The 15128-nt window shown below is 52.5% G+C and overlaps 1 protein-coding gene across 1 annotated transcript in view; it reads left to right on the top strand.

The window, feature by feature from the left end:
* Window positions 1–206: 206 nt before the first annotated feature.
* Window positions 207–15128, top strand: part of LOC140406136 (huntingtin-interacting protein 1-related protein-like) — a gene marked incomplete at its 5' end in the record, with an annotated part of 74321 nt that continues 59399 nt past the window's right edge. The window contains one exon of the mRNA XM_072494279.1: window positions 207–347. Coding sequence (XP_072350380.1) covers window positions 207–347 — 141 coding nt within the window. The remainder of the gene's footprint in view (window positions 348–15128) is intronic.

The raw sequence follows: 15128 nt of genomic DNA, 5'->3' as shown, positions 1-15128 counted from the left end.
CTTCTGAATCTCATACAATCTGTTCATGCAATGCATCTTCACCCTGGCCTCTTTCTATTTTGGACAGAAGGGCCTTTTTCTATCACGCTGACTGTAACCTGTTCACTTCACCAACACCCCTACTCACCCCAAAAAAACTATTCAACAAATAAAAAGTCATAAAGGGCTCTTTTTAATATATGATTTTGTTCCCATCGTATGTTCAGTATTCAGATCACTGGATACCTCCTATGCAGTATCACAGACGCCCTCTGGTCAGTGCCGACTAGCTCCTCTCATTCAGGTGATCCAGGACTGCAGCCATCTCTACCACTACACTGTAACGCTAATGTTCAAACTCCATTCCTGTAAGTATCCTGAATTTCTGTAGCTTTGTTTTCTATGTCTGACAAAGAAGAAGATACAAATAAAACAAACGTCGAGGAATATTAAGCATAGCTAAGTCATCTTTAGCCCACCTGAGCAGAGATTTCAATTGGATGTTGTTTTCATGGCGATAATGTTGCGGACACCGGGTGGGATTTTCCATCCCCAGGACGCCCAGAATGCATTCCCCGATGAGACAGAAAATCGGGTGCAGGGAAAAATTGTAAAATCGGGATCGGCGCCAGTTACCGACCTGAACACGATGCTCTGACCTCTCACTGGCAGCCTGAATGAGTTCCACACTGCACGCTAGCGGGAGCATGGAAATAAATGCAAATGTGTCGTAATGATCCATTTCATCTGTTTACCGGCCCGCACAGTCCCCACTGTCCACATCAAAGAGAGGTAAGTGCTTGAGAGATTGGAATGCACTTAGTGAACTTTGGTGCGGTCAGTGTTTACAAACATTGGGGTTTCATCACTTAAGCCATTGAAGGGATATGAATGGATCAAAGCTACAGATGGTTCTTATGAGTTGTCAATCACAAACTACTACTTGAATGCCATGAATGGATTGCAGACAGTGGATCTGTGAGAACCAGACGCAGGCACAGTTGTGCTCCTTCGAGGAATGGACATGTGGAGCTGCAAGATAAGTATTACAGCTATAATGCTTCGCACAGCCCCTGTCTGGACTGCACTCTGACTTCCAGACAGGAGTCCCTTTTCTGGGTGGGGGGGAAGGGAGGGGTTGGGTCTGTGTCGGGGGCATGGGGAGGTGGTGTCTGTGTGTGGGCGGCGCCTGTGGAGGGGGTTCCTTTAGGCAGGGGGTCCCCCTATTATTAGGTGGGGGCACCCGGCAATCCTGGTGGTGGGGGGGGGGCGGGGCCGATTTCCGGGGATGGCCTGCCGTAGTGGCCGGCCGCGGGACTCTGCAGGTGGGGGTCTAATATCGGGAATTCCTCGTATTCCACACCGTGCATAACTTTGCATGGCATGGAACACTGAATTGCATCCTGTGTTACGACCGCAAGGGGATCGTAAAGCTAATGCAATTCAGCTCTGGCGGCAGAACATAGGATGGGATTCTCCGTTGCCCGACGCTGATATCGTAATCGCCGATTGGGCGCAGAGTCGACCCCGGTGCCCAAATCAGAGCCGGCGCCAGTTTGACGGTGGTCAATTACACACCGCCCTCTTGGAAATGGCGTTGCGCACCATTGCAATGGTGTTGACGCATCATCGGCCGGCCCTCCTGTGACGCTCCGCCCCCAATGAGCCGAGTTCCCGACCATGCGAGACACGTGTGAGCTCAGAAGTCGGGAACCCAGCATGGCGGCTGTGGACTGTGTCCAGCAACACATGCCCAGGGTCCATGCTACTGGCCGGGGTGGCGTCCGCGAGGGCAGGGGGACTGGTGGGGGGTGGCTTGTGGGGTCGCTGATGGCGGGTCGATCCGCGCGTGGCCGGCGCCATGTTGAACGGCATGAGCGCTGCAGGTCGTCAGCCGTGCTCATGCGTAGCCCAGGACCCGGCCATTCTCCAGCCATTTTCAGTGCGGGTGCCGGGAGTTTCACCTGAAGCCGCTGCTAGCCCCTCACCGATGCCGGAATCGCTAAGGGGTCGGCGCTGGTTTTTTCATCTTAAACCTCCCGCAGATTTTCCGTTCGAGCCGGCACTAAGCCGCTGAAATGAGACTCCAACCCACAGTCTCCCAAATGGAGAATCTTCTCCTTTTTGAGTAACTCATATTGTTCCATCCCTCTCACTCTAACTTTTAAATTTCTCATCTATAACCCTGCTAAACATCACCTCACTTCTACAAGAAATTATCCTCTCTCCTTTTCTCCTCCAAACTTTGCCCTGAATGACTTTGCATCCTAGGTCATTGCCGTCTTTGTCTTGGCTCCCCTTGCTACCTGTCTTCTGAATTTTGCACACCTCTTCTCATACCTCTCCCTCTTTCTGTATTCCCCTACCCACAACCATCGGCATCACAAAAACTCTCCAATTTCCTTACCCTAGATCATTTCTGAACACTTGTGGTCTCCCTCATTACCCATATCTTGCTATCTACTTCCAACTACACTTGTTTTCGCATCTTTTGCTGGCACTGATGGGTGTCACTTCCTCTCTGCCATCCTCCACTCCATTCTCCCTTATATTCTTGTTTAGCCTCACCCTTTAAATGTATCTATTCACTTGATCCACTTCCACATTCTCATCAGACTTTGGGTAAAGAAGTTTCTTCTGAATTCCCAAATGGATTTCTTGGTGACCATCTTATATCGATGGCCTCTGGTTGTGCACTATCCCCACAACATTCTGTCTGTCTGCACGCTATCAAAGCCTTTCAGAATTTTAAAGATCGCTATTGGGTCTGCCTTCAACGTTTATTTGAGAGATAGGGGGCGGGATTCTCTCAGCTCTTCGGAGAATCATGTCCCGGCGTCGGGGCGGCATGGCGCGATTCGCACCGGTCACAGCGATTCTCCGCTCTACGGGGTCCCCCAGGTGATTCTCGGCCCGGGATGGGCCGAGCGGCCGTGAGAAAAAATCCGAGTCCCGCCGGTGCCGTTCTAACCTGCTCATAGCCATCGGGACCTCGGCGTGGAAGGGTCCGGGGGCGGCCTGTGGGGGGGGAGAGGGGGTCCAACCCTGGGGGGGGGCCTCAGGATCAGCAATTCTGGCCCCTACACGGGGCCAGCACGGCACTGGAGCGACCATCGCTGCTCCAGCTGCTGATCCTGGCATTATCTGGACGCCGCGGGGTCCGCATGCGCAGTGGCTCCCTTCTCCGCGCCGGCCCCGACTTAACATGGCGTAGGGCTACAGGGGCCGGTGCGGAGAAGGGAGCCATTGTGCATGCGAACCCCGCGGTGCCCAGTTGATGCAAGGATCAGCAGCTGGAGCGGTGAGGCTCACTCCAGTGACGTGCTGGCCCCTTGTAGGGGTCGGAATTGCTGATCTTGAGGCCATGTTGATGCCGTCGGGAAACGGGATGGCGTTTCTGATGGCGTCAGCACTTAACCTCAGGATCAGAGAATCCCGGCCAAGAGATCTAGCCTGTTCATCCCCTCCTAATATGTACACCCATGCGTTATTAGTATAATTGTGGTAAATGTTCTCTCACTCATTCTCCCCCACCTTGTCCTTTTAATAAGATGACAGCTAGGACTGGACAAAATATGCTAGGTGTGGTCTAACTAAGTTTTGATACAGGCTTAGTGTGACTTCCCTACTTTTCAGTTCTATCCCTCCAGAAAGAAACCCTGGTGCTTGGTTTCGCTACTTTCAAGGCAAGGTTAGCAACTTTTAGTGACTGACATGTTTGTACTCCAGGACCCCTTTATTCTCCTCTAATCCCTCCAGGCATGTACCTTCCGAGTAATAGGTGACTGCCCTATTCATCTGCCTTGAACTTTTGTCATTGAGTTACCCATTCAACAAGTTTGTTGATATCCTTCTTTAATTTGTTGCAGTTCTCCTCAGCATTGACTACACCCCTGGTTTGTGTCATCTGCAAATTTAGAAATTGTGGGCAGGATTTACCGGCTGTTCACATCTGCGAGAAATTCCAGTTCGACGCCGGCGCACGGGTTTCCTGGCGATGAGGGGTGCTGTCAACGGCCCGTTGACAACGGTCCGACGGGTAAATTCGCTGGTGGGCTGCCTCTGACGTGGAATAACACATGGCGGGGTGGTCGGTAAATCTCACCGTGTATTTTTGATTCTAAAGTCCAAATCATCATCATAGATCATCATCATAGATAACATAAATTGGTCCTTGTGGAATACCACTACCCACTGTGAGTAGATACCCTTTAATTCCATTTTCTACTATGTCTTGAAACCAGCTAGCAATCTATTCTGCCACTTGTCCCCTGACATTCTTTATTAGTCTAATATGGAGCACCTTATTAAAGGTCTTTTGAAAATCCAGATCTCGGGCTGAACCATACTGTTCGCCCCCTCAACATCTTATAATAATAATCTTTATTATTGTCACAAGCAGACTTACATTAACACTGCAATGAAGTTACTGTGAAAGTCCCCTAGTCTCCACACTCCGGAGCCTGTTCAGGTACACTGAGGGAGAATCAGAATGTCCAAATTACTGAACAAGCATGTCTTTCAGGACTTTGTGGGAGGAAACTGGAGCACCTGGAGGAAACCCAAGCAGGTACGAGGAAAACGTGCAGACTCCACACAGACAGTGACCCAAGTGGGAATCGAACCTGGGACCCCGGCGCATGAAGCAACAGTGCTAACCACTGTGCTACCGTGCCGCCCTGTATTCTACCTTGAATTGAGTTTCCAAACGCATATCCCACCTCTCCTTTAAGAATCTCCATGAAATCTACCTCTTGGATCACATTTTCTGTCTTCCATCCTCATATTGAACCTTTGGGACAGCCACGTGAGGTACCTTAGAATGCGTTTTCTACATTGAAAGGTTGATGAGGACTCCTCAATAGCTGGAATTGTTTTGTTGAAAGTAAATCAGTAATTAGAGTTGTGATGCAGATAGGCCTAATAAAATTACACAACGCAACACTTTATGAGAAAAGCATTTCCACATTTTTAATTTACACATTAAGTTCACAGCAAACATGTCATTAATTTTGCAGCTTTTATAACAGGCTATTAATGAGTGTTTTCGTGCTGGCATAGGAAACAGAACTTATTATGGGAAAAGCAACTCTTCAGTGCCTTAATAAATTCAAGCTCCCTTAAGTCACTTTTATATTGGGGGCTGTTTCAGTTGGATTGTGTGACACTGGTGTTCATGGAGAGGTTCCATAGTTGGGAATGCACCTAATGGATAGACTATTTGAACCGTATAGGTTATGGAGAATCATGAGTCATTTATGTGTTTGTGAGGGAATGTGTGTATGTGCACACATGTATACTTGTACGTGTGCATACTTGTACGCGTGTGCGTGCATGCGTGTGTATATATGCACACATGGGCAGGTGCACATGCATGCACACATACATGTGTATGCATGTTTACATATGTGCCTGTGTACTTGTGCATGCTGCACATGTGTGCATGCCGCATGTGTGCGCACACATGCATGTGGGTGTGCACACATGCGTGTGTGCATGTATCTAAATGTTATATGCAAGAATGTACTAGTTGTTGACATATGCAGCGAGTACAAGCATGTAGAAAAGCACTGAAACTGGACGATGTACCTACGCCCGAAAGGAGATGGATCATCAGGTGCTGTCAGCGGCCACCATCGACCTTGACTGTGATTGGAAGTTGGAGAAGAAATTCCTCAATTGGCCTAAGGCTTTATTCCACTGTTTCTGCTTTTCCTAGGATATTGTTTGAGGAAATGAGAGTGATGATGGGCAAAAAATCATACCATTCTGAAATGGATGTGCTTGATGGAGCAGCTAATCTTTACCTGTCCCTCTTTATTGTATGTTCATCTACATATACCGTTTCACCGGCTCCCTAATCCTGTCTAGATTTGTAAATCCAGGGAAATATGTACCTATGGTTCTATCCCCAAGGCAGGCAGCATATTTAATGGTTTAAATTCCAGCAGCTAGTTAGCCGACAAGATTCTTCGAATCCAAGCGGAGAAGGGGAATGTTTAAATTGCACATCAAGGCTTTTGATTTACATTCAGCAACTGTTGATGCACAACTTCACCTAAGTGCATTAGCACAAAGGTCGTGACTATAGATCTGGCAAGATATTGTTTGCGAAAGGAACTTTGGGGAAAAATGCTGGTGCAGTTAGATCAAAATGGAGCAGACAACAAAAATGGTACCGGCTTTTCATCTGCCAATCCATTGGAAACAGACCTGCATCTTAAGCTCCTCTGGAAGAATGTATTTTCTTGTTTATGTCGGGGCAGTGTTATATAACACAAACAACATCATATATTTTAGTTTTCTATACACGAGTACTCACTGTAATGAGCAATAGCTACAGCCAGCTCAATTCAGATCGATTCTCCTAAAGCAGTGGTGCATGGGCCAGTTTAGACATCACATGAGGTACTGCAAGGGTGTATTTTAGGAATGTGAATCTTTTCCAAATGACATTGCTTTTGCTCTCAGCCACGTGACATTAGTTAATCATTGCTGATAACTACTGGTACTCCACAAAATAGAAAGAGTTTCAGTGCTGTACTATTCCCATTTCAATGGAGATGCCTGCAAGCTTATCTGGTCCCTTTGCCGAGACCTGTGCCGTTTTATTGAAAGTTGAGTGGGGAGCTGTCTGGAAAATCTGGTTTTACAAGTTCATTATCCCACGTTATTGTGCACTGACACATCCATGTCATGTGCGATGATGAACATATTCTTTCAAGTCAAGTTAATGAGGGCAGTTAGTAACTGGCTCAGGCTGGTTCCTGAAACAGGAGAGTCTGAGTGTATGAAAACAGACTATCTGGACATTCAGGGAGTGAAACCCCTTCCTGTTAAAAAAAGGGGACTCCCTGATGCCATGGGGCGCGTAGAGCCACGTAAGTGACATCAATGGCCCCCTGCACCTGTGGCAGACCAGCTATGGTGACAAATCCTGCAGCATCTTGTCCTGATGAGCCTGGTCAGGTTTGAAAGTAAAGTAGTCCGATGCACTGGCATAGACTGCATCTGTGACCTCATGGATGCATTCGTGGGGGAATGATTGTGAAATGCCACACAGGTCACGAGTTGAGCCCTGGAACGATCCCTCCTTTTCCACTTGGTGCCATGTGGTGCCTTGTTGGCAAGAATGCTGCACAGGTGCCGCACTGTCTCCCTATTGAGGCGGAGTCCCCTGTGGCACATGTTGTCCGGCAGCCCCAAGAAGGACACCTGAGCCGGTCTCCTTCTTCGCCGTCAAGCCCCCTGTTCAGCTTCTGTTTCGTCCGGTCCTTGAGCCTGCCCTGAGGCTCCCTGACCTCTTGCCGCTGTGTGTTCCCTGGGTACAGCCACTCATTGCTGCTGGAGTCTATGCTCCTCCAGCGCTGTTATTTATTTAAAAAAATGTAAGTACCCAATTCTTTTTCTTTCCAATTAAGGGCCAATTTAGCGTGGCCAATCCACCTACCCTGAACATCTTTTGACTTGTGAGAGTGAGACCCACGCAGACATGGGGAGAATGTGCAGACTCCACATGGAGAGTCCCAGGTGGCGCGAGGTTGCAGTGCTAAGCACTGCACCACCATGCCACCCTCAAACCCCAGTGCTGTTATAAGCAGAATTGCGAGCTCCACTGACTCCTTCCCGCGATCTCTCAGAAAGCTGTGAGGGATGAGAGACGGAGAGAGAGAGAGAGAGGCAGTCATGTTGGTCTCCCAGCTGGTTACCTTCAGAACCTCCCCCCACTCTTTGTCCTCCCGGTCCTGGAAGCAACCATTCCTATGCCTTATCGGGAAGCTAACGCTCACTCACACGTCTGGTGCCCTTTCCACTTCATCGCTTGAACGGCCCCGGTCAATACCCTCGCCCCTTCAGACTCGCCTGTGACCTCCCGTCTGGTAATCCCTCCCTTGATAGAAACATCAATGGGGGTTCTGACAGGCTGTTACATTAGTCGCCCATCCCTCATGGGAAGGGTCAACTGGGCTCTTACATATACCTTGAGGGCTAATGGATTCTTTATGGCAGGCCTTGGGTCCGGTAATTATGCTTACGCAATCCCTCTTGATCCCCTGCACCCAACCTTTTATCATTGAAAAAAGTTTTCACCCATATCGTTGACTTTGAGAATGTGGGCAGCTGATATTGTGACGGGTTAACTCCTGATGGCCAATTAGTTTGATGAGCATGAGTTTTAGAAATATTAGAGGGCACATCATTGCTGTCAGGCCTTTACACTTAAGACTCCTGGATATGCACCCATGAATTTTAAATACTTACCCACCTCCTTCCTCCCTTTTGGAGGTCATGGCTCCTGGTTCCTGTTTACAAAAAAACAGTAGTAATTTGCTCCCGTGTGGTTGGGATGATTCAATGCGGTCTGAAGATTCAATGTTAAACTCGCTGATTAGATTTAAATGCATTCAAATTCATTCAAATCAGGTTCTCGGGCTTCCTGGGCGTGAACCTGATCGTGTCATCGGGAAAGGCCAGGGAAGATCACGATCGGAAATCTCACCAGTGCAAATCTCTTTTTTGGCGCCATGCGGTATTTTGCAGCCATTATGGGATTTGCATCCACGTCCAACCGGACCGCAAAATCATGCCCATTGTCAATTTAGAGGTACATGTTGGCAGATTCAAGAAGGTGAAATTATTTATTTAGGATTGTATTTAGTAGGAACACTATTTTGTCACTAATTATATTCAGATGTGAAGATTAATAAAAAATAATGCCTCTGCAATGTGCAAATTCTGCCTTAGGCATTGGGTTTAAACTTTTCTTTTGCATAAAAAACAAATGGCCGGCATGCATGGAAAGCTCCGCTTTAATCGACATAGTCAGTGCTTTCTTGTGCACATCATTAGAGTACCACCAATGACATAAGAAGTAGGAGTAGGCAATTCAGCTCCTCAAGCCTACTCCGTCATTCAATATGATCATGGCTGATCCCATCATGGCCTCAACTCCACTTTGCTGCCTATTCTCCGTAACCCTTCAATCCATTCATAATTAAAAATCTGTCTAACTCCTCCTTAACTTTACTCAGTGTCCCAGCATCCACCACACTCTGGAGAAGTTCACAACCATTTGAGAGAAGTAATTCATCCTCATCTGTGTTTTAAATCTGCTACCTCATCCTAAAACTATGACCTCTCATCCCCACAAGAGGAAGCATCCGCTCTATGTCTACTTTGTCAGTACCTTTTTATCATCTTTATACCTCAATTAGATCTATTCTCATTCTTCTAAACTCGAGAGAGAGTGTAGGCCTAAATTGTTCAACCTCTCTTCATGAGACAAATCCCTCACCTCTGGAATCAACCTAGTGAACCTCCTCTGAACTGCCTCTAATGCAACTACATCCCTCCTCAAATGTGCGGTCTCAGTTCATTCCCTCAATGTCCATGGAAGCAACATTGCTCCTCTTGGATGGAAGTATGATGACGATGCACATGTTTTATTGCAGGATTTTGAAATATCGATGTTCCTCTAATCCACATGAGTGGACATGTAGAAATTGTGGCTTTGGTTGGAGTGACTTTGGCTGCAGCATTGACACAAATCAGATCAGCAAACTAGTGAGTTTTCAGTTGGGGGCTTGTGCTAGATAAAAATCTTTTGTTTGGTTGTAAAAAAGGGCCATTTGAATTTTCAGCAGAGAATTCTTACTGTTGTATTGTGCTGGGATAGGTTGGGTGGGCCTGGTTAAACATTTGCCTAGACTGGACTATCAGGTCTCTCAGGTTCTTTTATTGGCACGAAGCTGCAACTTTGTTATCGGGGCGGGGAAGGGAGGGAGTTATCGAGGGTGTGGCACAATCTCAATCTTGATGATTTTACCATCAGTAATAACTCATTGAAAGTTATTTTTTCAGGTGATTCGTTTATGGGATGTGGCTAGGCCAGCATTTTTTGCCCATCCCTATTGTCCTTGAGAAATTGTGATGAGCTGCTGTCTATGAATACAACTGAGTGGTTTATTGGGCCATTTCAGAGGGCTTTTAAGAGTCAACCACATTGCTGTAGGGTTAGAGTCACATACAGGCCAAATTGGATGAGAACAGAAGGCTTTTTCCACCAAAGGACACTATTGGTCAGGTAGGTCTTTTGAAACAATCACTAGTTTCATGGTCATCGGCCTGATGCTAGCTTTTACCATAGATCACGGCATGTAAGTTGACATGGCATATGTTACGTTATATACTTGGTATGTAAGTTGACCTCCCTTTTCAGCCATGACCTGCTGTACTTGCTTGAGTAGTCAGCCTCAATGTTTCACCCCCAAAATAGATGTTTTACTTATCAGTATCTTATAGCTGGGTATAAAGAATCAAGCGGACAATATGGGCTGTGTTGTGAAGATGCGCAGGAGTTTAAGATATACCCACACAGAGCAGATTCCCCATGGCGAATGACAAAGATGGCAACCTCCACATGCACACCGGCAGTTCACTTTTATACGCAATGTATAAATCAAGTCCATTTTTTTGGAGGGTTGTTATGAGGCTACAAATGTACCTTAAACACTCACATCTATGGTATTCTGGATTTACTTAATTGAGAATTATGAAACAGCTCATTAAATTTAAATTCCCCAGCTGTTATGGTGGGATTTGAACTCGCATTTCTAGGTCATTAGTCTGTGGCGTCATTCTCCGACCCCCCGCCGGGTCGGAGAATGGCTGTAGGCCGCCGTGAATCCCGCCCCCGCCGAAGTCTCCGGTACCGGAGATTGGGCGGGGGCGGGAATCGGGCCGCGCCGGTTGGCGGGACCCCCCGCTGGATTCTCCGGCCCGGATGGGCTGAAGTCCCGCCCAGAAATTGCCTGTCCCCTAGAGACCAGGGGCGTAAATCAAACCTGGTATTTACTGGCGGGACCAGGCGGCGTAGGCGGGCTCCGGGGTCCTGGGAGGAGGGGGGGGGTGTGCGGGGCGATCTGACCCCGGGGGGTGCCCCCACGGTGGCCTGGCCCGCGATCGGGGCCCACCGATCCGCGGGCGGGCCTGTGCCGTGGGGGCACTCTTTCCCTTCCGCCTCCGCCACGGTCTCCACCATGGCGGAGGCGGAAGAGACTCTCCCCACTGCGCATGCGCGGGAAACTGACAGCTGACGCTCTCGTGCATGCGCCGGGAAACTGTCAGCGGCCGCTGACGCTCCCGCGCATGCGCCGCATTTCCGCGCCAGCTGGCGGGGCAACAAACGCCATTTCCGCCAGCTGGCGGGGTGGAAATCCCTCCGGCGTCGGCCTAGCCCCTCAATGTTGGGGCTAGGCCGCCAAAGATGCGGAGCATTCCGCACCTTTGGGCCGGCGCGATGCCCGTCTGATTGGCGCCGTGTTTGGCGCCAATCGGCGGACATCGCGCCGTTGGGGGAGAATTTCGCCCCTGGTCTCTAGTTTACTAGCCCAAGAGTCTAGCATAGTTTCCCCACTAATCTCGGTTAAATGCTCTTTTTTAAAGTAGTCTGATGCTGTCATTACTCCAATGGATGCTTTGATCTGTGACCCACATTTACAAGACTGCTTTGTTCAGATGACATTTATAGTGTGCACGTTTTCAGATAAGTGGTGTCTGTAGCTGTACAGTTTGGAGTCTGATATCTCTGTAATGCTGCGCTCTGGAAGTAATTAACGCAGTGTTTCAAACAGATATGTTTCAGACCCACGGCACAATTTGGAAAGGAAGGCAAGCCCGATCACACTTCAATTTATGACATGTTGTGTGGCTTGACGTGCTTTTATTCAAAGTACATTCTGAGCTGACCAATCTGGAATGGCTTTGTTCATACTTAGTAGTTCAATAGCTATCTTCCTGCTTCAAGATTTAAAATTCAAAAGCTGAATGGCAATCAGTAAACTCAATCGGCTCAATTCTCTCAAACTTTCCTTCCTTGCCTCATTTCCAACATGCGAATGATGGGGTCAGTCTTCCAGATTTCACATCAGGGGCGTCATTCTCCGACCCCCCAGAATTAAACCTCCTTTTCATCGGCGTGACCCGGTGCTCCAGGCTCACGCCGACCAGCGTGGAGGTGAGTGACGGCCTGGGGGGTTGGCTCTGGGCAGGCAATGGCGTGGCCGCAGTCTGAATGCGTGAGGAGAGGTGTGTCTCGGGTTGTGTGTGTGTGTGTGCGGCGGGGGGGGAGGTGGTTAGAGTAGGCTGGGCTCCGGGGGAGTGCCGGGAGGGGGTCCGTGCCGGGGAGGGGGATGGGGGGGTCCGTGCCGGGGAGGGGGATGGGGGGTCCGTGCCGGGTTGGAGGTTGGGGGGGGGCCCATGCCGGGGTGGAGGTTGGGGGGGGGGTCCGTGCCGGGGTGGAGGTTGGGGGGGTCCGTGCCGGGGAGGGGGATGGGGGGTCCGTGCCGGGGTGGAGGTTGGGGGGGGGGTCCATGCCGGGGAGGGGGATGGGGGGTCCGTGCCGGGGTGGAGGTTGGGGGGGGGGTCCGTGCCGGGGAGGGGGATGGGGGGTCCGTGCCGAGGTGGAGGTTGGGGGGGGGGTCCGTGCCGGGGAGGGGGATGGGGGGAGGGTCCGTGCCGGGGAGGGGAATGGGGGGTCCATGCCGGGGTGGAGGTTGGGGGGAGTCCGTGCCGGGGAGGGGGATGGGGGGTCCGTGCCGGGTTGGAGGTTGGGGGAGGTCCGTGCCGGGGTGGAGGTTGGGGGTGGTCCGTGCCGGGCAGGGGGATGGGGGGTCCGTTCCGGGGTGGAGGTTGGGGGGGGGGGGTCCGTGCCGGGGAGGGGGATGGGGGGTCCGTGCCGAGGTGGAGGTTGGGGGGGGGGTCCGTACCGGGGAGGGGGATGGGAGGAGGGTCCGTGCCGGGGAGGGGAATGGGGGGTCCATGCCGGGGTGGAGGTTGGGGGGAGTCCGTGCCGGGGAGGGGGATGGGGGGTCCGTGCCGGGTTGGAGGTTGGGGGAGGTCCGTGCCGGGGTGGAGGTTGGGGGTGGTCCGTGCCGTGCAGGGGGATGGGGGGTCCGTGCCGGGGTGGAGGTTGGGGGGGGGGTCCGTGCCGGGGAGGGGGATGGGGGGTCCGTGCCGGGGTGGAGGTTGGGGGGGGTCCGTGCCGGGGAGGGGATGGGGGGTCCGTGCTGGGGTGGAGGTTGGGGGGGGTCCGTGCCGGGGATGGGGATGGGAGGGGCCGTGTCGCGGAGGGGGATGTGGGGGGGTCCGTGCCGGGGAGGGGGATGGGGGGTCCGTGCCGGGGTGGAGGTTGGGGGGGGTCCGTGCCGGGGAGGGGGATGGGGGGTCCGTGCCGGGGATGGAGATGCGAGGGCAAGTGAGTTGGTCCACCTGGCCAGGTGCCAGCCTCCAACAGTTGGACCCATGCGGTCCATGCCACCTGGCTGGGGGGAGGAGGAGATATGGGCAATGATGACATGTCGTCGTTCCCCTCCCCCCCACCAGGCCGTCATGTTTTCCGATTATCCAGCGATGTTGGCCGCCGTGGCGGCAGCCGCTCATGTCTATGTTGCCCTGGATGAGGAGGAGGAGGAGCGTGCCAGAGAGGCGGCGCAGGCTGCCGCAGAGGGACAGGCGGCAGCCGCCCAGGCTGGAGGGACACCTGACCGACAGGACGAGGAGGGGGAGGAGGACGTCGCGGCCCCACGGCAACGGAGGCACCCGAGGGCGCCCCGTGTGTACCGGCCCCGGCAGTCATACCAGGACCTCACGGACCGGGAATGCAGGAGGAGACTCCGGATGAGGCGGGAAACCGTGGCACACATCTGCCACCTGCTGGCACACCTGTCACCGCGGGGCACTGGCGGGGGACACCCTCTCCCCGTGTCCGTCAAGGTTACGGTGGCCCTGAACTTTTATGCAACGGGGTCATTCCAGGCACCGAGTGGGGTCCTGTCCGGCATATCGCAGACATCGGTGCATCGGTGCATTCGGGCAGTGACAGATGCCCTATATGCCATGGCGCACCGCTACATCCGCTTCCCCGTGGACCGGGCCAGCCAAGATGCCCGGGCCGTGGGCTTCTCTGCCGTGGCCGGGTTCCCCATGGTCCAGGGCGCGATTGATGGGATGCACGTCGCCGTGCGGCCACCTGCAGATAACAGGGCCGTGTTCACCAATAGGAAGGGGACCTATTCGATGAACATACAGGTGGTCTGCGACCACCGCATGATGATACTGCACGTCTGCGCCCGTTACCCAGGCAGTGTACACGACTCATACGTGTTGTCGCGGTCATCCATCCCCGGCATGTACGAGGGACGCCATCCCCGGCTGAGGGGCTGGTTGCTGGGCGACAGGGGCTACCCATTGCGATCGTGGCTGATGACGCCTATACGCAGGCCACGCAATGAGGCGGAGAACCGCTACAATGATGCCCATGTAGCGACAAGGGGAGTGATAGAGAGGTGCTTTGGCGTGCTGAAGATGCGTTTCAGGTGCCTGTACCTCTCTGGGGGCGCCCTCCAGTATCGGTCAGATAGGGTCGGCCGCATCATTGCGGTGTGCTGCGTCCTGCACAACATAGCCCAGCAGAGGGGCGATATGCCGCAGGCAGAGGAGGGCGGAGTGGAGGAGCAGCAGGAAGAGGCGCAGTCCTCCCCAGATGAGGGGTATGGGGGTAATGGTCAGGGCAGACGGGGTACACACAGGCGGGTGGCTGTCCACCGTTACCGGCTGGCCCAGCGGGCACGGGACAGACTGATAGACGCCCGCTTCACTGACTAGATGGGCGTGGGAATCGGGTAGTATGGCCACAGACCGCACACCATGGCAACAGCCGCCCACCCACCCAGCACCCTCACCCCCCCCACCCATCCCACCCGCATGCACACCACCACCCCCCCCCCCCCCCCCCCCCCCCCCATTGCCGATCCACCTGCGGCACAACGGGCCGGGCTCACACAGTTGCGGGTGGACGCGTGTCTATTGCAGGCCATGGAGGATGATGACAACCCGCCCTGCGGTGAGCTCCTGACTCTACATCGTTGGACTATGTCTGACCCATGGCCACAGTACCACCATCCACCCGGACCATCCCTGCACGCGGCTGTGACACTGCAGCGCACAGTCCCGTCCTCTGCCCGGGGGATATTGATGGCGGCCCAGGGGGTAGGGGGCAGACTCACCTGGGGCTGAGGTAAGACCACCCCTCACACACACACTTGCGCTCAACGTACATGACACCCCCGCACGCTTTGGACAGAGCACAA

The sequence above is a fragment of the Scyliorhinus torazame genome, unplaced genomic scaffold (genome assembly GCF_047496885.1).
Source record: "Scyliorhinus torazame isolate Kashiwa2021f unplaced genomic scaffold, sScyTor2.1 scaffold_302, whole genome shotgun sequence".
In the NCBI taxonomy this organism is placed as follows: domain Eukaryota; kingdom Metazoa; phylum Chordata; class Chondrichthyes; order Carcharhiniformes; family Scyliorhinidae; genus Scyliorhinus; species Scyliorhinus torazame.
This window is presented reverse-complemented; position numbering and strand designations above follow the sequence as displayed.